The 24,954-nt window shown below is 39.5% G+C and overlaps 1 protein-coding gene across 3 annotated transcripts; it reads right to left on the reverse strand.

Moving 5' to 3' along the window:
* Positions 1 to 1,334: 1,334 nt before the first annotated feature.
* Positions 1,335 to 24,044, reverse strand: SEH1L (SEH1 like nucleoporin). Of its 3 annotated transcripts, none has more exons than XM_036823977.1 (9): positions 23,789 to 24,044; positions 21,235 to 21,285; positions 17,431 to 17,577; positions 14,092 to 14,303; positions 8,334 to 8,432; positions 6,919 to 7,059; positions 6,042 to 6,199; positions 4,666 to 4,816; positions 1,335 to 2,028 (listed from the first exon to the last, which is right to left on the reverse strand). In XM_036823977.1, the coding sequence occupies exons 1-9, from the start codon at positions 23,897 to 23,899 to the stop codon at positions 1,824 to 1,826; spliced, it is 1,275 nt and encodes a 424-aa protein (XP_036679872.1). In that variant the 5' UTR covers positions 23,900 to 24,044; the 3' UTR covers positions 1,335 to 1,823. The 3 variants fall into 3 exon arrangements, with proteins under 3 accessions (XP_036679872.1, XP_036679874.1, XP_036679873.1); XM_036823979.1 differs by lacking the exon at positions 23,789 to 24,044 and adding an exon at positions 23,179 to 23,759; XM_036823978.1 differs by having other exon boundaries at positions 1,341 to 3,626; positions 23,789 to 24,043.
* Between the last annotated feature and the right edge of the window lie 910 nt (positions 24,045 to 24,954).

A 24,954-nucleotide genomic window follows, 5' to 3' on the forward strand; every position in this document is an offset into this window, starting at 1 on the left:
GGAGGCACTCAGCAACATTAGCTATTATCTGACCAACTGAAAAGGAGTAGACCTCCCAGTGAATTCCAAATCTCCAATTCCAGGTAGAGCTTGAAGTGGCCCCATGGCCAAGGGTACCTTCCAGGGAATGAGAAGTGACACCCGTCCAGTTAGGAAAGGCGGACGTCTCACATGGCTCCCCTTTACCAACTGCTCTGAGTGGTAACACCTCAGCTTCCAATATCCAGCACCTTCTACAGTGTGACCACAAGGTATGTGTCCAGGTTAATCTCCCACTAGCTCCCCAAATGAACCTTGTTCTTTCATTGGACTAAAACTTAATCCTCTGCCTGCACATGCCCTGTCCTCTTCTACATTTGGGCCATCACCCTGGACTCCACCCTCTTACACTTTAAGTACTCCAACATGTCACAATCCCACATCCCTTCCAAATCCTACTGACTCATATAAATCACTTTCTTTAATGCCTCCTGTACCATTCAACCTTTATTATGAAGCTGAATCCTCATTACCCTTTGTAAATTCTGTAAATGACTTCTCCCACTAGAATGAATGTGCGCCGACTACCTTTGTTTTTTTTACATATCCCAAAGTGTTTAGCACAGTATCTTGCATATAGAAGATGCCCAATGTTCACTAAATGGGAGGGCCTGTCTCAATTCATTACCCCATCCTACCCCACGTACCTCTATAATGATTGAAATCTCAAAGACCTGAATTCTTAATTCTGAGCTAGATCCAGACTTAAAGTGAGACCTCTTGCTTTGAAACTCGACAAGTCTACTGGTCTAAAACAAGTCCTTTAACAGAAGAAAGACCTTGCCTTAAATTAAAATACAATATAATTTATAAGCTCTTTATCCTTTGCATGTTAGGAAGCTCTAGGGGTTTGACAGGAAAGTGTCTATTGATAGGAGAGTGTCTTTGAAAATTAGATTATAAGTTATAATACACATTTATAACAACTACACCATCTGTGTGATTAGCTGATAGACACACGAAATGCTGTTCAAATGTCAAGTAGACATTTGTTGGTTCTAGATGTTAGTCTGCATACTAACTTTCTACCTTCTAAATAAATGCCATGATCATCCCCTAATTTCTGATTGTTTGGATTTTTTTTTTAGCAATATGATATTTTAAGGAGATATAAATAAGCTTTACCAACCATCAAATAAACTACATTCTATTTTTATATGGCAACAGATTCATATCTTTAAAAATATATTTTATTAAATAATCTACTTGGAGAATAATTACAAAAGCTTTAAACAATAATTCCAAGTAGTGAAAGGCAGTTTCCTTTAAAAGAAAAAAAAAAAAAGACCAAACAGTCCATATTATGTTTTGCTGCTTTATACACAGGAATGATTTATTTTACAAACTAGTCAGTTGCAACATTAGCCTGTAAAAATCAAAAACATTTTTTATTATGTCTCAAAGGCAAAGTTAACTTTATAACAATATGCTTTCACATTAACCAGTATGACAAACCATAAGAAACTTAACGCCATAACAGTTCAAAATAAAATGTACAGAACAGGCACTTTGAAGTCAGCTATTGTGTGTAACTCTCACAGTTAATGTTGTGTGTACACATCTCATATTTCATCAAAGGTTATCAACCAATGAAGCAAATATTCCTTTGATGCAGAAGCACAAACACATTTAGGTTCCAAACACCATGTTCTGGTTGTAATACATGCAAGACAGACCCTAAATTAGAAAAATCTTCTGAAAGAAAATGAAGAAAAACAAAAAGCCAGGAATGAAAGCATTTACAAGCACTTGAATAAGGCCTTTAAGTGTTAAATCAGTGTTTTTTAAACCCCTTCATTCTCAGGTAAGGGATTAAGAGGCCGAGAGAGAGATCGTCTGCGAGGGTGAGGATACTGGAGGCTGGCAGTGTCAGCATCGCAAGAGTGCTCTATCAGAGGAGGAGGAGGAGGAGGAGGAGGAGGAAGGAGCTGGGCATAACTGGACCATCTCGATCCAGCCCGTGGGGAATCCAGAGGGGGAAAGAAATACCTGAAACAATGAAGACAGGAACAAAACACCAAAACAAAACAAAAACAACAGAAAAAAAAAAAAAAAAAAGAAAAAAACAGAAGAAAAAGAGAAAAGTAGTAAATACAAAGAGAACCAAAGAGGAAAAAACACATGCTAGAAAAAAAAGCTTTACTATATTCATGCCAAAACTAACGGAACATAATAGCAAAATCAAGACCCTTACTCAGATCAGGCTCACTTAAGCAAGTATAGAAACTTGAAAAAAATACAATCTGTTAAACTTAAAATGTTAAAAAAAATTATCAGTATGAATGTTACAAAAAAGACATAATTTTATAATTTAAAACATTTTCTAGTCTGAGAAACATATTGATGCTCTCCTGTAATTTACAAATCAAATAAGCTTTTTCTTTAAGCAACACTTCACTTGTAGCAGCAGCACATTTTTTAGTGCATACATGATACTCAGGACCAATTCAGATAGACTTTCACATAGTATGGCCAGCTATTGCAACATACTTTTGAAGAAACACAATCTTTGAATGTACTTAGATGTTTTTCTGCAAAAAGATTAGTACAAAATTTTGATAAGTAAAAGGGCTCAAAAATATGTCCTATTGTTATTCTTCTGCCATTTTAAAACTTACCCGTAATACTTTAGCATTTTCTCAAAAAAAGATTTATAGCTTTGTCATCAGAGGATATGAACTAAATGAAGCAGCCAACAAAATTAAGAAAATCCTGGGACATGGAATGTGGAGGTTAACATGCATGCACAATTTTAGCAGAGTTTTATCTGCTTCTTATAGTATGTTTCTAAATTTTGACTTGAAACCTTAAGCCGTGAATTCACACCATAAAAATATACAAGCACATATTAGAAACATTTATCTCTTTAGTGAATATGAACTGAAAACTTACAAAGATGTTTTCATTTTACTTCTAAATTATAAATGAAGCAATACCAAATGTTGTTTGGCTACAAACTGTACAGTCAAGTTACTTTCACTACTACTTCTCTCACTCCTTCACTAATACTTTTTAAACATTACAAAGAAATAACAGAGTTGTACTGAATAATATCATGTATAAACCAATTCTACAAAAGGTAAACAAATTAGCACTCAAAACAATCTTTATGAAAAATATTCAATCTTCAAATTAAAATTATAAAAATTCATTTTAGCTTACTGTTTTAGAAAATAAAAGACATAAGTCTATATATAGTCTCCAGATGGAATAAAGTGATATCTTCCCTCCTCCCAACTAGCAATGAGGATGGTAACAATCCTTTAATTTTAAAACCCATGTTCGTTTCAGAAACATTTCAAAAAATTGTTTTGGTGACAATGTCTCAACAAAAAGCCTCTCCATTTATATTTCAAAAGTTTCAAATAATGTCAATAAACTGGCTAGCACACAAAAAAATGATATACACTGTATTTTTAAAGGCCTTTTGGACTGCGTTTAGTAGTAAGCAGGCTGTTGGTGTATCTTGGGAGAGGTCAAACGGCGCTGGGGAAGGGGAAAAGGAGCTTGCTTCCCATTCCTGTGTGCATGCAACAAGCAGCAAAACAGCAAAGTTACTCCAGTTAGCTGGTACTCAGCTGTGCTTTCTGTTAAAGGACATAATACAAATGGAGAAGGGAAAATGCATCACAGATCTAACACACATGGTTATTGGCACAATAAGAACACATCAAAACTTCAAAGCTCTTTACAAAAGAAAATATGCAGTACAGGCGGCAACCAAAAACTAGATTTTTTTAAAAAAATTAACACTAGTATCTTTGCTTCATGAAATAATCTTTATAATCTGATATCTTCTATGGTAACCTGAAATTGTTTTCATGCAAATACTTAAAATCAAAAAGCAGGACTCCTTTATAAAAATATAACAATATAAAAATAGTTGAGGAAATTTAAAATACAATTCTCTTCTTTCATTTAAGTTGACAACAGGACAACCACGTGACAGTTTGTTAAGGCTGTGCTTTCAAGTTTCCTAAATAGTATTCCAAATTATTCACAAAGGCATATTAAAATAACTTTACCTTACAAATTCACATTTGAAATTTGAATATGAAAACAAAAGGACAACTCTTTAGATAACATTAAACATTCTCTGAGAATCTAAAATATACTAAAAATTCTAAAAATCAAGAACTCAGAATTTACCATATCCTCTTACAATCTCCATGAAAATTTTAAACACACACAAAAAAACATTTAATTTACTCACTTTTACAAAGCCTTAGTTCGTGTGTTTTATTTAAAATTTCAGTTTAACCTGACTCAAAGGCCACCCTATCAGCACTAGCAACACTAATGCTCATCTGGGACTACGATCCTCAGTACTGTCCCAAACTTCCTCTTCATCTCATTACTTCAAAGTTATATATGTTTCTGGAAGACCACTAAATTGCAGCATATAATTGAGTTTGTTTAACAGCCTCAGAACCTACCTGTAAATATTATGACCAAGTAATAAGCCAAATACAGAGCTACCAAAGTGCCTCCTTCTCTTCTAGTGCCACAATTACATGTGAATTTCTTGATTCAATCTTAAAATTCATGAAATAACACACCTTCAGTATAGCTACCAGAATGATTTAAAAAGAAGATAATTTCTAGTTTTCTCACAAAACAGCCTACCTGCCAGCAGAAGATCCATTTAATGAATTCTGAAGATTTGGGATATTTGAACCTAGGGAAGGATTTGAGTTTCCCTGCTGAGAGCTCCCATTGACAGGGCTCCCATTACCTTTCAGAATACCAGTGCACTTCCAGTTGTCCATATAATTAGCTGAAAGGAAAATGGTCAAACTCATTAACATGACTAATACCACCTATGTTCCAGGGCACAAATCTACAATTAAAGAAATAAAAGAGACCTACAGGCTACATATCTCTCCGGTTAAATGGTAAAGACATTTTTTTTAAATGAAACACATATATCTCAATTTTAACAATTATTTTTTGAAGTTTTTAAAGAAATACTAATTTAAAAACAAAGCTCTCACCACCCATTTCCTTTCCTTACAAGATAAATATTAACAGAGACAATTCTCTAAGCTACCACATTATTACATTAAGTTAATATCAAAATAAAATTCTGTCTTCATTATAATGAATTTCAGTTCTAGTGTGTGGGTAACGGAGTCACCTTCTCAGTTAAGCAAGTACAAGTCATGTCCTCATGGATGTAGGTAACAGAACCTCTGGGGTTTGAGTGGCTTATCCAACTTGGCCTAATTGTTTGGATGCAAAACTGGTCACTGCGGACACTGAGCCCAGGAAATCCAAGTTAGGCAGGACAGGGCAGCAAAGACCCTGAGGAAAGGGACACCTGGGCTGGTTCTACCACAGCCTAAAGCTGACCATGGGAGACTCAGCCAAACTGCAGTTTGGGAACAGTTAACTCCTCAGGGGAAATGAACGAAGCTGTAACTTCGGATCCTAAAGATGGGACGCCACCGACTACAGTGGTACACAGAGTCAGTGGATAAACATCCGTGGAGAAGTGCAGACCACGCCACAGCACCCACAGTCAGTGTCCACCGTCCAGACCGCCTTCTCTGCTTGGCATTTGTAAGAAACTTTTAGAATCAGTGGCCTCAAGATTCTCTAACTTTTGGGAGCTGTAGAGAAGAAGTGGGGAAGATATGGGATTTTTCTCCTCTTAAGGGCTTGTTGGATAAAGCAATTGTTTATCAAGTAAGAGATGACTATATCCTGAGTTTGTAGAGAAGTCCCACAAGTTACACACATAGCAAATGGTATCTTTGGAGGTAGTGTATATTCTGTTACAATTAGTTTTACTTTGTTCCACATGGAAACTTAAACAATTCAATCAGACAATTACTGCTTTGAACTAGGTAAAATGATAAAGATTCAACACAATATGAGACATTAATTTAAAAGTAACTGTAGAAAGATAATTTTTTTTCAAAATACTTCAGAGTTTACATTTCTAAGTGAAAATTCTAAAGTAGCATCATAAAGCAACAATTCCTCCAATGAAATCTTACCTTTCCACAACCTGACACAGCCATCATCTCCTGAAGATGCCAGCACTGTCCCTGTTATATTCCAACTCACTCGCCAGACCTGAGAATTATGATTATCAAACTGAGCCACTATATGGATTTCAAATTTTGTTGGCCCACCAGAGGAAGTAAGTTCTTTCCTGTTAATAAAAAAATTTTCCTGAGGAATTCTGAGTGTACACACACACACACACACACACTCTCACTGTTCTAAATTAAAAAATACAAATGGTCTCACATACACACCATATCAATGTCATATCCATACCCACCCCCCAACCTCCGTAGCTTACTGAGAGATGGGCCATGTCACTTTCATTTGACTCCCCAGTACCTCGCATGATCCTACCACATAAAAGATATTAAGTGACTAAAGAGGATTTTATTCCCCCCAAAAGGTTGAGGAATAAAAGAGATGATAATGATTAATTTTAAAAGGAAAAAGTAGGAAGGGAAGAATAGGAGGAGAGAAGGAAGAAGGAAAAAAGAAAAGAAAAAGAACTGAAACTCACAATTCCAAAGTTAAAGCTAAATAGCTTATTCACAAGAATGTCTCAGTGCTAATTTAATTTTCCCTAAGTAGACTGAGACCTCTCATTCCTTCAAACATTTATAGAGTGCAATTATATTCAGAGGATCCAATTCATTTTAGTACCTGCCTAAATAAAACACAACTAAGAAAACATAAATCTCCTCTCTTTACTCAATTCCCTATTTCCAAAAGTCATATATTTGTAGATAAAATGTTCATTAAAGAATCCATTCTTCAGATCACTGTTGCCTCTATACTCTCCTCCACAAATGAAAATAAGCAAGAGGTAAGAGAACTTTCAAATTAGTAATTGTTTCAAAAACTCACCTCACAGGCTTTAATGTAAAAATTCTCACGTCTTTGGTTGCTATGGCGAGAATGTGGAAAGACCGTCCCAAGTTTGGAGCAAAGGCAATATCGTGGACAGGATCTGTGACTGTCAGGAGGGTTTCAGCTTTTGCATATTTCCTAAATGAAAAAACAATTTACATTAAAATTATCAGAAATGAAAAATTTAAAAATCCACATGTCTAGGTATCTCCATTTTCTCCATCTTGCTCACAATGAAGTAGTGTTTATCTCTGCAGTATATAATATGTCCAGCCCCAACCCCCAGAAACTGTGACTGTGACCTATCAGAAAAGGGCCTTTGCAGACACAATTAAGGATCTCAGGATGAGAGAGAAACAGACATTAGAGGAGAAGCCATGTGAAGACACAGGCAGAGATTGGAGTGATGCAGCTCAGCCACGGAACTCCTGGAGCCTCCAGAAGCTGGAAGAGACAAGGAAAGAGTCTGAAAGCAGCACAGCCCTGACAACACTTTGATTTCAGATTTCTGGCCTCCAGAACTCTGAAAAGAAACATCTGTTTTAAGCCAACAGTTTGTAGTAATTTGCTTTGACAGCCCTAGGAATGTAATATAACCTCCCAGGTTTCTTCCTTTAATTTTTTTAAGTTTAGCTTAAAACAGAGTAACTAAACCTTAATTAGAATGAGATCTTGATTTGTTAGCCATTAACATCTTTTTTAAGAAAAAGGGTACCTGAATTTCCTAAGATTTGAGTGTAAAGAAAAAAGTTAAGCTGACAACAGCAAGAATTGAGTTTTTTAAGTGATGATAAAGGAAGCTACACCAAAGTCTATTTCCACACCTCAGGAGTGTTAAACTACCATCTGATCCTGTTATTCTCCAACTGAGAAGTCTTTCAATAGCTTCACATTACCTTTAAGATAAAAATTAAACGTTGAACAGTAGGTCTTGCAGGTATAAGCCTTCCAGATTTCTCATCACACTCCTTTTTACCTATTATGTTCCAAGCACAATGAAAATATATTGGCTCTCTCTCATCACATGCAGTTTTCTCCATCTGGAATGTTTTGCCCTCTTTGTCTGGCTAACTTCTACTCATTCTATGGCTCTCCTTTTGAATGAACTTTCCTGGCCCCCTCCCCCTAGGCATAATCTCTTAACATCCTGATTCTCCCAGTTTATAAAATTCATCACCATTTTTCACCTTTTTTTTTTTTGTTTTCCCTTCATGATGGTACATACTGGGAGATCAATTACCTTTTCCTCTACACCACTCAATTTTATATTACCAGAGCAGAGAACTTAGCGTATCATAGGAAATCAGTAAATATGTGACGAATAATGCATAACTGAGTTAATGAATAAAGAAATAACATTTAAAAAAATTAAATGCAATTCAGAACAATAATTAAACCAAAGCAGTACTGACCTGGTGTTTTCATTATATTCAAAAATCTGAACCTTGGCCATTGCGTTTGGGCTGCTGTCATCACTTCCTACAGCGATCATGGGGGAATGAGCACGAGAGCTAGAAAGGAAAAGATGTTTTACATAATTATAAAATTAATGCACATTTAGTTCAGAGAATTAGAAATGTATCCAGCAGCCATGCAACCCACCAGTCAGCGTGTCACTGCGGACTAGACCCCTGCCACGCCCGGCACCACACACCCAGGAGGGGTACCCCTGAGGTCTCAGCCTGGGGACTGAGGACACCGGGCTTTCACCTTGTTTTCAACCACATTTTCTTATGGCTGAGATAGAAAGTAGTCTTTTTCCCAAAACAAAAAGCTTCAAGCAGTCAACAGATTTTTTTTTTTTTAAAGACACCTAAGAGGCGTTAGAATTTTTCTTTCTAAAAGATCTGGTCATTAACTATAGAATGAAAAGTAATTTTGTGGTGACCAAATTCATGGCAAAAAGATTTTTACGTGCTTCATACAAAGAGAACCCCACCCCGATGGAGGAGGAAAAGTAGAAAAAGACCACCCTCAGGAAGGCATGCCTGTCATTCTCTAGTCTCCAGACTCATTTGTGGTCAACTGCGTTTTGAAAAAGGCAAAAGATAAGCAATAAGAGAGTGAACTCTACTGAGGTGGACTCTAGGTTGAATCATTTTTTTTCGTTTCTATGTCTAATTTCCTAGATATTGATTTCCTTTGCCTCCCCCATCCAGATTAAGTAATACCTCTATGAACATGACATAGAGGTATTGTTTAACCTTTGATCTTGATATTGTGATCTGCCAATTTCATAAAGCTGAAAACAAAATGCGATAATTTAAAAAAAAAGGTTTAGGTGTTTATTACTAAAGCTTCTGATAATGACATCACCTAATATAAGGAAAAAACCAGGTAGGGACTTCCCTGGCGGTCAAGTGGTTAAGAATCCACCTTCCAATGCAGGGGACACAGGTTCGATCCCTGGTCGGGGAACTAAGATCCCACATGCCTCGGGGCAACTAAGCCCACGTGCTCTGGAGCCTGCGCGCCACAACTAGAGAGAAGCCCAAGTGCTGCAACTAAGACCCAACACGGCCACAAATAAATAAACATTTTTTTTAATTTAAAAAAAAAAAAAGAAAAATACCAGGTAAACTACAAAGTGCTATAGTAATAAAACAAAATTACAAGTTACTTATTATAATTCTTGGCTATTCAAAGGGATGTAAATTATAGTAATTTCTATATCTCATAAAATTTCTTTTTTCAATGTTCCACAAATGTATTTATTTGAGCAAGGGCAAGTACATTTACAGTAATATAATCTAAAATTACTGAAAATATAAATTTTTTAAATATTCTAAAAAATAAATTATAAAACATCCAGATAACCTGAATTGAGGATTATCTCATTTGTATATCCATAAATAAGATGATCACATTTAAACCATTTTCCAAATATGACTCATAATTAAACAGTGAGCAAAACACTCAAACTCTCTGACTGAATACAGGAGACTGATCACCTGCATCTCCTTCCTACGCCTCCATGGAAATGATGAAAAAATAACACTGTAACAGTGCAGAAATCAGAATGTGCCATCAGAAATCATGAAATCTGGAGGATTCCAGGAAGCAAAAGGAGATCAGACAGTGAAAATGCTAAGGGAAAAAGAGCTCAACAACTATCATTAAGGAGGAAATTCTAGAAGCTCCAACCTCTAATCAGTAAGCAAGTAAATAATGAATCAATCAACCAATAGTAATGAGTAATGGGGCAATCATGAATTGATTCATTTAATAATCTGCAATCAGAAGACCCCCATGGCTGGCAGCTGATTGTGCTCTAGGCTAAAGAAAGTCTGAGGAAAGATCCTAGTGAGATGATTAGAACTTATAAGAGGAGAGATATGAACTTGAAATAAAGTAGCACTCCAAAGCCAGCAGGGAGAGGGACAAGAAAGAAGAAAATACATTAAAGTGCTCTATCCCCCAAGTCAAAACCTCCTGACTTTGGCAATTTGGGGGTAATGCCCACCTGCCAGCTCCCTCTTGGTCGCCCTACAACGAAACCCTGCCAAACCACTCCACCTACTTAGTCAAAACTCAGCTAACCCCCTAAGTAAGAGAATGAGCTGTTAAGAAAACAGAGCATCTAACAGGAGAAAAATACCAACACCAGTTCTCTCTAGCAGCCATCACAGTCTCCTGTTCACAAACACAAATACATGAGCAAAGACTAACACGCACTTGACAAAAACAAGGAGTGTGACAGTTAAAGACCAAGGCATACAAACAGTTCTTTGAGGAAATAGATCTTTGAGAAAATATAAAACAGCCTACAGTCCACATCATATGCAGATTCTACATTTGTAAACTGACCTACTTGCTAAAATTTATTTGCAAAACCAAAAATCCAATACTTGGGGCACTCATGGGCCTTCCTGTTTCAGCTTCATGCTGAAAAACCAGTGTCTGTTTTGCACTCTATTTACCATCACGTTTTCTGCATTTTTGTTGTGTTGATGATTTCGCTGTTTAAAATGGCCCCCAAGTGCAGTGCTGAAGTGCTGCCTTGTGTTCCTAAGTTTAGCAAGAAGGTCATGATGTGCCTTATGGAGAAAATACCTCTGTTAGATAAAAGCTGCATTCAGGTGTGAGTTAGTGTTGTTGGCTGGATTCAGTGTTAATGAATATATACCAAATAAGGTGTCTTTAGACAGAAATACACATAAAACAAGGTTGAGTATTGATCAGTTAACAAAAATGTGATCAGAGGCTGGTGGCACCTAATCCTGTATTTCCCCTGGGAGGGGTGGTTCAGTATTAGCTAATTCAGTGTTCATAGCGACTTGATAGAACACAACTACTGCAAAAAAGAAGGCTTGACTGTAAATCAAAAAACATAAAATTTTTAAAAATTTTAATTAGGATCCTCAGAGAAATGTGTATCCATGTAACAAAAACTGACTGGCATAAAAAAGGAGTTATCAGAGAAAAAGAAAGACTTCTTAACAATTAAAAATGATTGCCACTCCCCCCAACCCCCAACATCACTGGATGGTATAAAATGTACACCTGAAGAACAAGCTGGAGATCTGGAAGACAGAGTAGTAAATCTCCAAACAATTTTAAAGAAATAGAGAGTAAATCCAAGAATAATCAAAGATGAATTCCAGAAGGACAGAATCGAGAAAACAGAAGGATAAATTATCAAAGAATCCTAAAATATCCCCAATCTGAGACAAGAACCTTCACCTTAAAAGGGACCACTAAGCATCAAGCAGGATGAATTCAAAAAAGACCAACATCTAATAGTGTATGTCTGGATTTACTTCAAAATAATCCATTTTTTTTTGTTTTGTTTTGTTTTGTTTGTGAAGGTGGGGAGGCATATACAGATTAAACGAGTAGCTTTGAATTATTCTAGCTGGGTGATGGATATGTGAGGCTCTGACTATTATACTTTTAGTATATTTGAAATCTTCCCTAACAGAAAAATGTTTTAAAAGAAAAAATACCTGGAAACATCCTGGTATATAAATTTTAGAATTCTACTACCTTAAACTATACAATGCAATTCCAGGAGTTTTAATGACCCAAGTGTGAAAGGCAAAACCAAAAACCTTTCAGAATACACTTAACAACATCAAGGTGGGGAAGAATTTCTCAAATAAAAAAACAAAAAGCACTATAACAAATATAGAAAGACTGTTAAGTGTGGCTATATTAAAATTCAGAACTTTCTGCAGACTATCAAAAGTCATGATAGTGTCAAAATGACAAACCACAAACTCGGAGAATATACTTGCAACTCAAAGTAGTAAGACAAAATCCTAAAATCTTCCAGAAAGACTAGGCTACCTACAAAAGATCCAGTATCAGACTGACCTCAGACATCTCACCACCTAAAGTTTAAAAGATTCAAGAACAGTACTTTGAAATTCTTACATCTGGAACTTGGCCGAAGTTCTAAAACTAGCCAAACTACAATTAAGCATGGAGAAAAATTAAGACATTTTTGGGTATGCTGGAATTCAGAAAGTTTGCCATCCATCCCATATAGGAAAAAAAGTTACTTTAAGAGGTATGCGACCAAAATGAAAACAAAAAATCCAAAGGCAACTCGTGATATGAAAATTGTGACAGCCAAGTATAACCCAGAAGTAAAGGAATCAGTAAAGAGAAAAGAGCACCCATCAGGAGTTAATGCCATATTACTCTGTGTGAACAACAGTTTTCATGAAATAGTTTACATTTGCGTCTGTAATGAATATTTACATAATCTAGTCTTATGAATTTGGTTGCGACTTAGTATTTAGAATCAACTTGTAGTCAAAAGACAAAGTACTTATATGTGTACTTAACACATATAACAACATCATTAAATGTTTACAAAACGTAAATACAAACATTGTAAATCTTGTCACTGTATAAGCAATATAACAAAATATTAGGAAATGGGAGGGTGGATGTGTGGTAGAAGCAAAAAAAAGCTAATTTCCCCTTTTTTTAAGAGAGAAGTGAGGGGCTTCCCTGGTGGTGCAGTGGTTGAGAATCTGCCTGCCAATGCAGGGGACACGGGTTCGAGCCCTGGTCTGGGAGGATCCCACATGCCGCGGAGCGGTTGGGCCCGTGGGCCACAATTACTGAGCTTGCACGTCTGGAGCCTGTGCTCTGCAACAAGAGAGGCCGTGATAGTGAGAGGCCTGCGCACCGCGATGAAAAGTGGCTCCCGCTTGCCACAACTAGAGAAAGCCCTCGCACAGAAACGAAGACCCAACACAGCCATAAATAAATAAATTAATTAATTAATTAAAAAAAAAAAGAGGTGAGTCAATATAGTCTAAATTGATAAATCACTAGAGAAATAAATATTTGAAATTAAGATAATTACGAATATAACTAAACAACTATTAACACTTCCACAAATAAAATATCTTGTCATACCTTGACAAGTGGAAAGCTTTGTAAATGTGCTAAAGTCATCTTTCACAGAATGAGTATAAATACTGTCTAAAGATAACACAGCAAGAACCAAAGGTATAAATAAATCATTTAAAAATAAAATAGTGACTACCAGAATTAAAATCTAAAAACAAAACTACTAACAGCATTTGTTTTTAGGGGGTAAGGGAACTTTTACCTCTCATTTTGTACTCTTCTAGATTATTTGAATTTTTTTATCAGGTGACTCATTACTCTTTTAATTTTAAAAACAGTTTAATAAAAATCAACTATGATACAGTCTTAGAATCACACTCTACACAGCAGTTAAAGGAGTTAGGAAGGACTAGTTACACTAACACATGGGAAAATGCCCATGATGTATCTGTAAGTGAAAAAGGCAAATTGCATGAAAGGAAAATGTTATGTCTAAACATGTGTGTGTGTTTTGTGTCCACTTGTACATGATAGCATATACCTGTATTTGCATACATTTGTGTGTTTATAAACACACAAATTAAATATTTGTTATTAAATATTTATTTGTATATGCATGGAAAAAGTCCAGAAGGCGCACCAGAATATTTACAGTGGTTGGCTTCTTCTGTGGAGTAGAAATAGGGGTATAAGACACATGACAGGGTGGAGAAGAGAGAATTTTTATTATACATAATATACATTTTTAAAAATAATGAACAAGACTACTTACGAAAAGCATATTCAAAAAAATAAACCATCTGATGCTAAGTGTAATAATTACTAGGCTTATATCACCAGAGGATTGCTGTGTAAGCATACCTTGAAGGGTTCCAAGAAATACAGCTACAGCTTAGCTTGCATGAGATCTCATGTTGCAGAGACCACTGGCTGAGATTCATGACGTCCGGTGCCTCATAGATTCTGACTATACCATCCGCTGAACAGGTTGCTAACATAAGACCCATATGCTTAGGAGCAAATTTCACGTCGGTAACGGATGTTCTGCTGTCCACTAGCGTTGTCCTCTTGACCTGAAAAAAAATTAACAATTTAAATTAAATACAGGGACTTCCCTGGTGGCGCAGTGGATAAGAACCCACCTGCCAATGCAGGGGATACGGGTTCGATCCCTAGTCTGGGAAGATCCCACACGCCGTGGAGCAACTAAGCCTGCACACCACAAGGAAGAGTAGCCCTGCTCACCACAACTAGAGAAAGCCCTCGCGCAGCAACAAAGACCCAACACAGCCAAAAATTTTTAAAAATTAAATTAAATCTTAAAATAAATAAATTAATTAAAAACAAAAAAAAAGGATGGCAGAGTGGAAAGAACACAGGCTCTGAAATCACACAGAACTCCTCTGCCACTTACTAGGTATATAACCTTGAATAAGGTATTCAAAACCTGTGTGGGCCTCAATTTCCTCTAAAGCACTTAGCAAAATACCACATACACAGCTAGCAATCAGTAACAAACCAGTGACCTATAATCAATTACTCCCTCTATGGCAGAAGAAAGAAGGCCTTACGAAATCTAACTTTATTAAATTAGGTAAGTACTCTCTTCTTAAGCAGATAGGTCAGTAAACCAGAAAGTGTTAGAATTTTCATATGGGCAGTTTTGTCATACAAAGCAGGCCGCAAGCCGCAAAGTAAAAGAATTCAGATTCTTTAACAACAGAATGGAGGGTGTGAAACTTCTTCCATCAAGTGTAAGTGTTAGTCCTACTCAGACCGCTACCATCCACTTTTAAAAGAGACCAAGTAAATGGTACGAGGCTGGCATTCTGGTAATTAGAGAATCCCAGCATAGCATGTACCAGTTACTGTCTGGCACCTAGATGAGATGATTTTTGACTGAAAATGTCAACAAAATTTAGAAATCAAGAGTTTACTGTCTATGGTGGGCTTCCCTGGTGGCGCAGTGGTTGAGAATCTGCCTGCCAATGCAGGGGACACGGGTTCGAGCCCTGGTCTGGGAAGATCCCACATGCCGCGGAGCAACTAGGCCCGTGAACCACAATTACTGAGCCTGCGCGTCTGGAGCCTGTGCTCCGCAACAAGAGAGGCCGCGATGGTGAGAGGCCCGCGCACCGCGATGAAGAGTGGCCCCCACTTGCCGCAACTAGAGAAAGCCCTCGCACAGAAACTAAGACCCAACACAGCCATAAATAAATAAATAAATAAATAAATAATTTTTTAAAAAAGAGTTTACTGTCTATGGTTACTAAAATACATCTTAAGGTGTCTGAATATCAAAAGAATATCAAACTTCAAAGATAGCACAGCATCTTTGCAAACTTTTGTCTAAAAACACCACTGAATAATAACACAAATGTTGAAATATTGAATGCATTAATGACAGTGGATTTAACTAAAGACAAATAATTAAGTTCGAAGAAAAATCCTTTCTATGCCACCACTCCTAAACCCAACCTATACTATGCTAACTGATCGATCTCAGACTGACTGCTAGAAAAATCCTTTCTATTCAAGAAATGTCTCTGCGCCCCTGCCCTTAAGCAACTGTTTGCCTGAGGAAGGCCCCGGTGCAAAGGCAATGAGGCCAACCCCTTCCATCATTCAAAAACAAAAAAAAAGTCAAACAATATGAATAGTATGCAAGCTACAAACCTACAGTAATTAAAACAGTGCGTTATGGCCTAAGAACAGACAGACACCAATGGAATAGAGTCCAGAAATAAACTCTCCATATATGGTCACTTGATTTTCAACAAGGATGTCAAGACCATTCAATGGGGAAAAGACAATCTTTTCAATAAAAGGTGTTAGGAAAACTGGATATTGACACGTAAAAGAATGAAGTTAGATACTTACCTTATATCATGTACAAACATTAACTCAATATGAATCAAAGACCTAAACATGAGAACTAAAACTACAACACTCTTAAAAGAAAACTTAGGGGAAAAGTCTCCATGACAGTGAATCTGTCTATGATTTATGATACCAAAAACACAAGGAAACAAAAGAAAAAAATAAACCGGACTTCATGAAAATTTTGTGCACCTAAGGACACTATCAAGAGAGTGAAAAGGCAAATCACAGAATGGGAGGAAATATTTGGAAATCATGTATCTCTTAAGGAATTAATATCCAGAATACATAAAGAACCCCTACCTACAACTCAACAACAACAAAATGGGCAAAGGACTTGAAGAGACATTTCCCTAAAGAAGTAAAAGGTTCTGGTAACAATTCCAATTCCGGTGGGGGTAGGGGGTAGAGGCTGTTCCCCACCCCAGCAGACAATTCTGACACCAGCAGGGTGTCCAAGGAGAATTCAACTCAATTTTGACACTAACTACCCGGAGATAGCATCAGATTCCACGAGTTCAGAGTTCAGTCCCACAAGACACCCTTCTTCAGATGCCAGTCGAAAACCCAGGTTGTTACCTGTGCTTCTGACTGACTGGTGTAACTCAGGGACAGTCACATGGAAGAGACGCACAGGCTGGGGACAGGTCCCCAAGGCAGGGGACAGGTGTGGAGCTTCCACACCCCCTCCAGGCACCACTCTCCCCAAATCTCCAGGTGTTCACCAGCCCAGAAGCCTCCGAACCCTGTCCTCTAGGGCAGGGGTCCCCAACCCCTGGGCCACGGACCAGTACCGGTCCGTGGCCTGTTAGGAACCGGGGCACACAGCAGGAGGTGAGCAGCAGGCAAGCGAGTGAAGCTTCATCTGTATTTACAACCGCTCTCCGTTGCTCACATTACCACCTGAGCTCTGCCTCCTGTCAGTATTATGCTGAGTTGTATAATTATTTCATTATTTTATTATTACAATGTAATAATAATAGAAATAAAGTGCACAATAAATGTAATGCGCTTGAATCATCCCGAAACCATCCCCCTTTGCCCTCCCCGTGGAAAAACTCTCTTCCACACGGGTCCCTGGTGCCAAAAGGGTTGAGGACAGCTGCTTTAGGGGTTTTATGGAGACATCATTACACAGGGGTGAATGACTACCTCATTGGCTATTGGTGATTACATCAATCCCCAGCCCCTCTCTCCTCCCCGGAGGTCAGGGAGGGTGGGACTGAAAATCTTAGCACCCCGAAGTGTTCTTGGAAAGACCACGGCTCCTCGGGTGCTCATGTCCCCCACCCACCAACCCACCGCTAACAAATGTCTCACCCAATGGCTCTGTCCACGCAGTTTATCATTTGATTCTCCTACTATTTCTTCCCAGACAGCAGCTGTTCGGTCAAAAGAACAGGAAGCCAAAACCTGTCCGAATTCAGGATGGGCCCATGTCACACGCCACACAGATCCACTATGTGTCTGAGGAATTAAAAAAGCAAAAAATGAAAAAAGCTGAGTTGAGTCACTTGAAGAAACAGAATACAGATATTTTTACTTCAACAAAAGGAGAAAGCTATTCAACTTAACATTTAAAAAGTTAAATTCTAGGGAATTCCCTGGTGGTCCAGTGGTTAGGACTCCACGCTTCCACTTCAGGGGGCATGGGTTTGATCCCTGGCCCGGGAACTAAGATCCCGCATGTTGTGCAGCACAGCCAATAAAAAGTTCAATTCTAGCACTTTTAACGTTTAGAAGATACTCTATATTTAGGATTGCAGCCCTTCTAGAGTCAAATTCTTCTAACATTTTACTAATAAAGAAAAATCCAGCTGGATAAAGTTGACCTCTTTCACTGCTAATAATAGTTGGAGACTTGGTTCAGAGTTTAGCCTAACAAAGCTTTTAAACAGAGATTCTATCAGTCTACTGTTTTGTGTTTTTTTTACTTGCAAATTTCCTCTATAGGAAACATCCACCTGATAAATAAGAGTAATCAAAATTATATGCTTCAAAAGCCTGACAGTATAAGAAACCATAGCAACAAAATGCTTAAATGATTCTGATGTCTGGCTAGACAATGGACTATTCTAAGAAAAGAGGCAATGAGAACAAATATAGAGAAGTCCAAATCCTTGTATTCTGAGGAAATAATTTAAAGCTCAATAGTATTATCTTTATAGATGAAAAATGTCAAATTAGTTCAAATTACTATAATCCAACTCTTTTTTGTTGACAAAAAAAAAAAAGGCAGAAAAGTCTTAAAGCATTTCACATCAACAGAATTCATTTGTGCTTTCCAGTAAAAATACTGTATGACAATAAGCACCAGTCCACCAATGGATGTTTACAAAATCTGTTTCAAGCTTCTGTACATCTAACACTTTTATACTCAATAATCTCAGAACACTTTCATAATCCAATAATTTCTACATGGTAACAGTGTCATCATCCAATGGTAAACTTGGCACACCCCCCTTTTTTTTTTGGCCGTGCCATGCGGCATGCAGGATCTTCGTTCCCCGACCAGGGATTGAACCCATGCCCCCTGCAGTGGAAGCACGGAGTCTTAACCACTGGACCACCAGGGAAGCCCCTGCACCCTTATTTTTTATCCTTTGTTCTGTCCAGTCTTTTTCATTTCACCTTTCTTATTTTTACAGGCTATTAAGTAAAAGATGCACTAGGGCACTGAGATTCTGCTAAATGTTAGATTCCCAGTAAAGCACAATCTAACTAAAGAATAAGGATTGCACAAAGGTGTTCATCACAATAAAAAGGAAACAACTTAAATATCCATCAGCTAAACAAAATAGGGTATATTTGTTGTTATATTTATGTTTTGTTGCTATAGTTATGTTTAAAAACAAACCAAAGTACTTATGAAACATGTTGTTAAACTAAAAAGCAAGAAATACGAGTCTCCTTTTGGAGTGATAAAAATAAGTTTTGGCACTAGACAGAGGTAGTAATTGTACAACATTGTGAATGTAATAAATGCATTCACATTTATTTGTTTACTTGAAATGGCTAATTTTATGTTGTGTGACTCTCACCTCAATTTAAAAAAAGGGGAGAGGACAAAAGATTTAAATAGACACTTCACCAAAGAAGATAAATGGGGCTTCCCTGGTGACGCAGTGGTTGAGAGTCTGCCTGCCAGTGCGGGGGACACGGGTTCGGGCCCTGGTCTGGGAGGATCCCACATGCCGCGGAGCAACTGAGCCCGTGAGCCACAACTACTGAGCCTGCGCGTCTGGAGCCTGTGCTCCGCAACAAGAGAGGCCGCAATAGTGAGAGGCCTGCGCACCGCAATGAAGAGTGGCCCCCGCTCGTCGCAACTAGAGAAAGCCCTTGCACAGAAACGAAGACCCAACACAACCAAAAATAAATATGAATAAATAAATAAATTTTTTTAAAAAAAGATAAATGAATGGCAAATACGCACATGAAAACACTATCAACATAATTAATCATTAAGGGCATACAAATTGAAACCCAGTGAGACACCACTTCACACCCACTAAGATGGCTATAATCAAAAAGACAGACTGGGCCTTCCCTGGTGGCGCAGCGGTTGAGACTCTGCCTGCCAATGCAGGGGACACGGGTTCGAGCGCTGGTCTGGGAAGATCCCACATGCCACGGAGCAACTAGGCCCGTGAGCCACAACTACTGAGCCTGCGCGTCTGAAGCCTGTGCTCCGCAACAAGAGAGGCCGCGATAGTGAGAGGCCCGCGCACCGCGATGAAGAGTGGCCCCCGCTCGCCACAACTAGAGAAAGCCCTCGCACAGAAACAAAGACGCAACACAGCTAAAAATAAATTAATTAATTAATTAACTAATTTTAAAAAGAATGTTAACATTTAAAAAAAAAAAAAAGACAGACTGGAACCCTCATACATTGCTGGTGGAATATAAAATGGTACAGGCACTCTGGAAAAGAGTCTGGCAGTTTTCAAGAAAGTTAAAACATACACAGGGCTTCCCTGGTGGCGCAGTGGTTGAGAATCTGCCTAATGCAGGAGACACGGGTTTGAGACCTGGTCTAGGAAGATCCCACATGCCGCAGAGCAGCTAGGCCCGTGAGCCACAGTTACTGAGCCTGCGCGTCTGGAGCCTGTGCTCCGCAACAAGAGAGGCCGCGATAGTGAGAGGCCCGCGCACCGCGATGAAGAGTGGCCCCCGCTTGCCACAACTAGAGAAAGCCCTCGCACAGAAACGAAAACCCAACACAGTCATAAATAAATAAATAAATAAATAAATAAGTAAATAAATAAATAAATAAAATTAAAAAAAAAAAAAATACACAGCCCAGCAATTCTATTCCTACATATCTAAGAGAATCGAAAATGTTTGTCTACACAAAGACTTGTATGGCATGTTCATAACAGCATTATTCATAAGTGCCAAAAACTAAAAACAATCAAATTGTCCATCAAATAGTGAATGAATAAATAAAATGTGGCTTTATCTATACAAGGGAATACTACTCAGCATTACAAAGGATCGAACCACTGACACATGCCACAACATGGATGAACCTCAAAAACAAGCTAAGGAAAGTAGGCAGAAACAAAGAACTACATATTGTAGAATTCCATTTATATGAAATGTCTAGAAAAAGTAAAACTATACAAACAGTTCAGTGGTTGCTTGGGGCTTAAGAGGGAACGAGGACTGACCCCAAAAGGCACAAGGGAAACCTCAGGGTTGATGGAAGTGTTCTAAAACTAGATTGTGGTTATGGTTGCATAACTGTGTAAATTTACTAACACTCGTTGAACTGTACATTTAAAATTGATGATTCTCAAGATACATAAAAATCTACCTGAGTAAAGTTATTTTTCTAAAATGCAAGAAATAAAATTATGTATAAAACATCACAACTATTAAAAAATATATAAAGGAAAAAGGTAAGAAATACTGAGATGCAAAAAATAATTAGGTTAGAATGATACAGAATTTCAAATGTTCTTATTAAATTTTCTGAAGTGTATTTGTTACTTTAATAATGAAAAAAATGTAAGTAAAAGATATAAATTTTACAATTCTCTCAAAGCTGAACAGCAAGTCACTAATGCTACCAAATAGTAAATGTTTCAATTCTTTCAAATCACTGTAAAAATAAATACTAACCTTCCAGCTAGCAGTGCAATGCCAATCCCCACTTTCACTTTTATCCCAGACCTGTAAGAAAATAGATATTTTATACCAAGAATTCCTACAAATTAATATGAAAAACATTAACATTAGTTAGTACGAGGGCAAAGGAGGGGAACATAAATTCACAAAAGAATACAACCAGTAAGTAAACATTCACTCATTCAACAAAATATTTATTGAGAAACTTGGATATGTCAGGCCCTGTGCTAAGCACTGGGGTCAAGGAACCTGTGCTCTACTAGTTAATGGAGACAATATCAGTTACAGTCCAGTCTGGTTACTTATAGCCATTATGTCCTAGTTATGTCCTAGAATGCCACTGTAAGCAGTGAATTGGCGAATACCAAACCACTCCTCCTGGGGAAAATATTGACAGGTGAGATTCACAGGAGCCTCTCGCCACAATATATTTGTCAACCAATCGATACATAACCTTGTTTTATGTGTGTATGTTTAAAAACACCTTATTTGGTATACATTATTGATTCAATAACACTGAACTCACTGCCAACAGCAGCATAACTCACATCTGAATGAAGCTTCCCTAGCACACACTTTCTCCATAGGGCACATCACAGCCTTCTTGTTTGTGGGAACTCTATGCAGCACTACACTTGGGGACCACTTCAGACAGTGGAAATCACCAAAAAAAGAACAAAAATGTGAAAAACGTGACACTAAATAGACAATGAGAAGGATGCTTGTTTACATTATGAAAGCCTGAATCATAAGGCAGAGTGTCACCCGTCCAACCTCAGCTGGGAACGCACATCCGACAACTCTAATTTTTTTGCCACCCAGCTCATGTCAACAAACAACCATGAGCACTGATTTTGGGGTTACAAATAAATTTTAAAGAATAAGCAAATTCACAAATACAAAATTTGCAAACAATGAGGATCAACTGTATATATAACAAACAAAAACACTGAACATTACTACCAACAAAAAATACAGATTACAATAACAACGTGACACTTTAACCTGTCTTAAAAAAAAGTAATGATAAACAGTATGGTGGCTCCTCAAAAAACTTCATATAAAAATAGAATTGCCATGTGATCCAGCAATTCCACTTCTGGGTCTGCACCCCAAAGAGTTGAAAGCAGGGCCTCAAGGAGATATTTGTTCACCCACATTTATACCAGCATTATTCACAACTAAAATGTAGAAGAAACGCAACTTCACTGACAGATGAGTGATAAGTAAAATGCAGTATATGCAATATATATTTTTGGCCCTTTAAAAAAGTTTTTAAGTTTAAACATTCCCTTTTTCAGGAAGGAAATTATGACCTATGCTACATGTATGAACTTCAAAACATTATCCTAAGTGAAATCAGCCAGTCACAAAAAAAGACAAATCCTGTAAGATCCCACTTATATGAGGCCGCTAGAATAACCAAATTCAGAGACAGAAAGTACAAGGGTGGCTGCCAGGGGCGGGGGCCGGAGGGACCGGCTAGTTATGTTTAACGGGGACAGTGCGAAATGAGAAGGTTCTGGAGATGGATGCAAAGATATGAACACACTTAATACCACCGAGCTATACGCTTAAAAACGGTTAAGGTGGTAAATTTTGTTACGTGTACCTTACCACAATAAAAAATAATTAAAGAAAAAAAAACTGCGATGATAATGCCCGACACGGACAATTATCACACTGATACTCTTCACCGGCAGTTGTAACATAGTACAACCTGCAAAAAGGTAATTTGCTTATTACTCTCAAAAGCTTTTAAAATATTCACTAATTTCTCTACTGGAATGAGCCTATGGAAATCATCCAGAAAACATAAAAAGCTGTATTAATGAAGATTTTCACTGCAACACCACGACAGACAAAAGCTCCGTACTAGACGACCCACTAAGTCCTAGTGACTTGGAGGCTGAGCTCTACGCGGATAACGAAACCCACTCGGTTAACGGACGCTTATTATTGCGACACTCCCACGGCGGGGCGAGCGAGAAAACCTGGGCCTCGCAACACTTGCAGCCCGGGAAGTGGATTCCGACCCGCCTGCGAGGACGTCGCGTACGGAGCAGACCGGCCGCGCGGCGCCCCTGCGGCACGTCTGTAAGGAGCGGGCGGACGGCGGGGAGGGGTCCCGGGGCCCCGCTCCGGATGGAGGAGCCGAGGTGCTCGGGGGCCGGCTCACCCCACCCACTGTGCCGGCGCCCCCGCGACCCGGGCCCCAGCCTGACCAACGAGGAGCGGTGCCATGGCGCCTTGGGCCCAGCCGGGCGGCCCTGCAGAGTCGGACTGACCCGCGCGCCCAGCCTCCCCCGCGGCAGGAGCGCGCACGCCGCCGTGACGCACGCACGCCCCCGCAGCCGCGCGGAGGCGGCCCAGGCGGCGTTGACTCCACAATAGCGAGGAGGAGGGTGCCCGCCAATCGGCCTGGGCTCCGGACCTCGTGCCCGCAGCGCGCCTCAAGTCGAGAGGAATCCACTCTCCCCGCGCCCCTCCGCTCGGACAGCGGGCCGCGCACGCTCCCGCCCCCCTCCGGGCTCGGCCCCGCGCGCACCTTGACGCTCTGGTCACTGGAGCAGGTGGCCATCCGCCGTCCGTGGAAGTCGAAAGACACATCGTGGATGAGATCTTTGTGGTCCGCCGCGATGCTGCGCGCCACGAACATAGCTGCGCCAGCCCCTCCCTCCTCCAACAGGACAGCGCGGCGGCGCGCGGACCGCAGCCCACCCGGACCCGGCTCCGGGGCGCGCACGGCTGTCCTTCCCGCGGGCCGCTCGCGCGCCCCGGGCTGCGCCGCGCCGCGCCCCGCCCCCAGGCCCGTCATACCCTGCGGAACCCCGCCCCCGCCCCGTCATACCCCGCGCGACTGTGGCTACTGGACTTTTTGGGGCGCCGGCCAGTCTCTTGGATACGGCGCTGTCTGTTTCCTGAGAACAGTTAGAGAACTCTCTGTCGAAGTGTGGAAATTGGGGAGAATACGAAGGTTAAGACTGTCGTCTGCGGGCCTCGGCCCTGAGTCAGTCTCGTCCGTGTTTGGGCGTGTGTCCCTGGGAGACGGGCCGGGCGGGAGTGGGCGCGGAGAGTGGGCGGTGCGGACGGAGCGTGTGTCCGGGGCTGTGCCGGGCGGCCGGAGCGCAGGCTCCCAGACGTAGCGGGTGGGCCCGACCGTTTCCCGCCCCCCACACCAACCCCGGGAGGTGCGGAAATGGCTTAGCCTTGCTGGAAGTTCCTTCACTTGCCTTCCCCCCCGCTCCCCCCACTAAAAACGGTAAGATTTTATTGGTACTTTTAGAGGCAAACCCCCAAACCCGTGAGCTGCAGGTATGATAACTAAGAACTGTAACTGCTCTGAGGTCAAAGACACTCATTTCCAGAGAAAGTACTCACTATCTGTGAAGGTTTGATAGATTTATAAAAGCTCCAAACCTTAAAAAACTTTGTATAAGTGAAGTTTAGAGACAGTAAACACAGCGGTTGTTGCCAGAGATTATCCGGGTGAGCGGTTGAATAGGAGGGATTTTTTTTTTTAAAGAGACTTCATTTTTTTTAGAGCAATTTTAAGTTCATAGCAAAAGTTGATCAGAAAATACATAGAGGTCTCATATAGGCAACTACCCTCCCCACTCTCAGTATTAGCAGCGCAGTCGTACATTTGTTACATAGCATATTAACTATCACCCGAAGTCCATAGTTTACCTTGGGGTTTGCTCTCAGTGTTGT

Source organism: Balaenoptera musculus, chromosome 14, assembly GCF_009873245.2.
Source record: "Balaenoptera musculus isolate JJ_BM4_2016_0621 chromosome 14, mBalMus1.pri.v3, whole genome shotgun sequence".
NCBI lineage: Eukaryota > Metazoa > Chordata > Mammalia > Artiodactyla > Balaenopteridae > Balaenoptera > Balaenoptera musculus.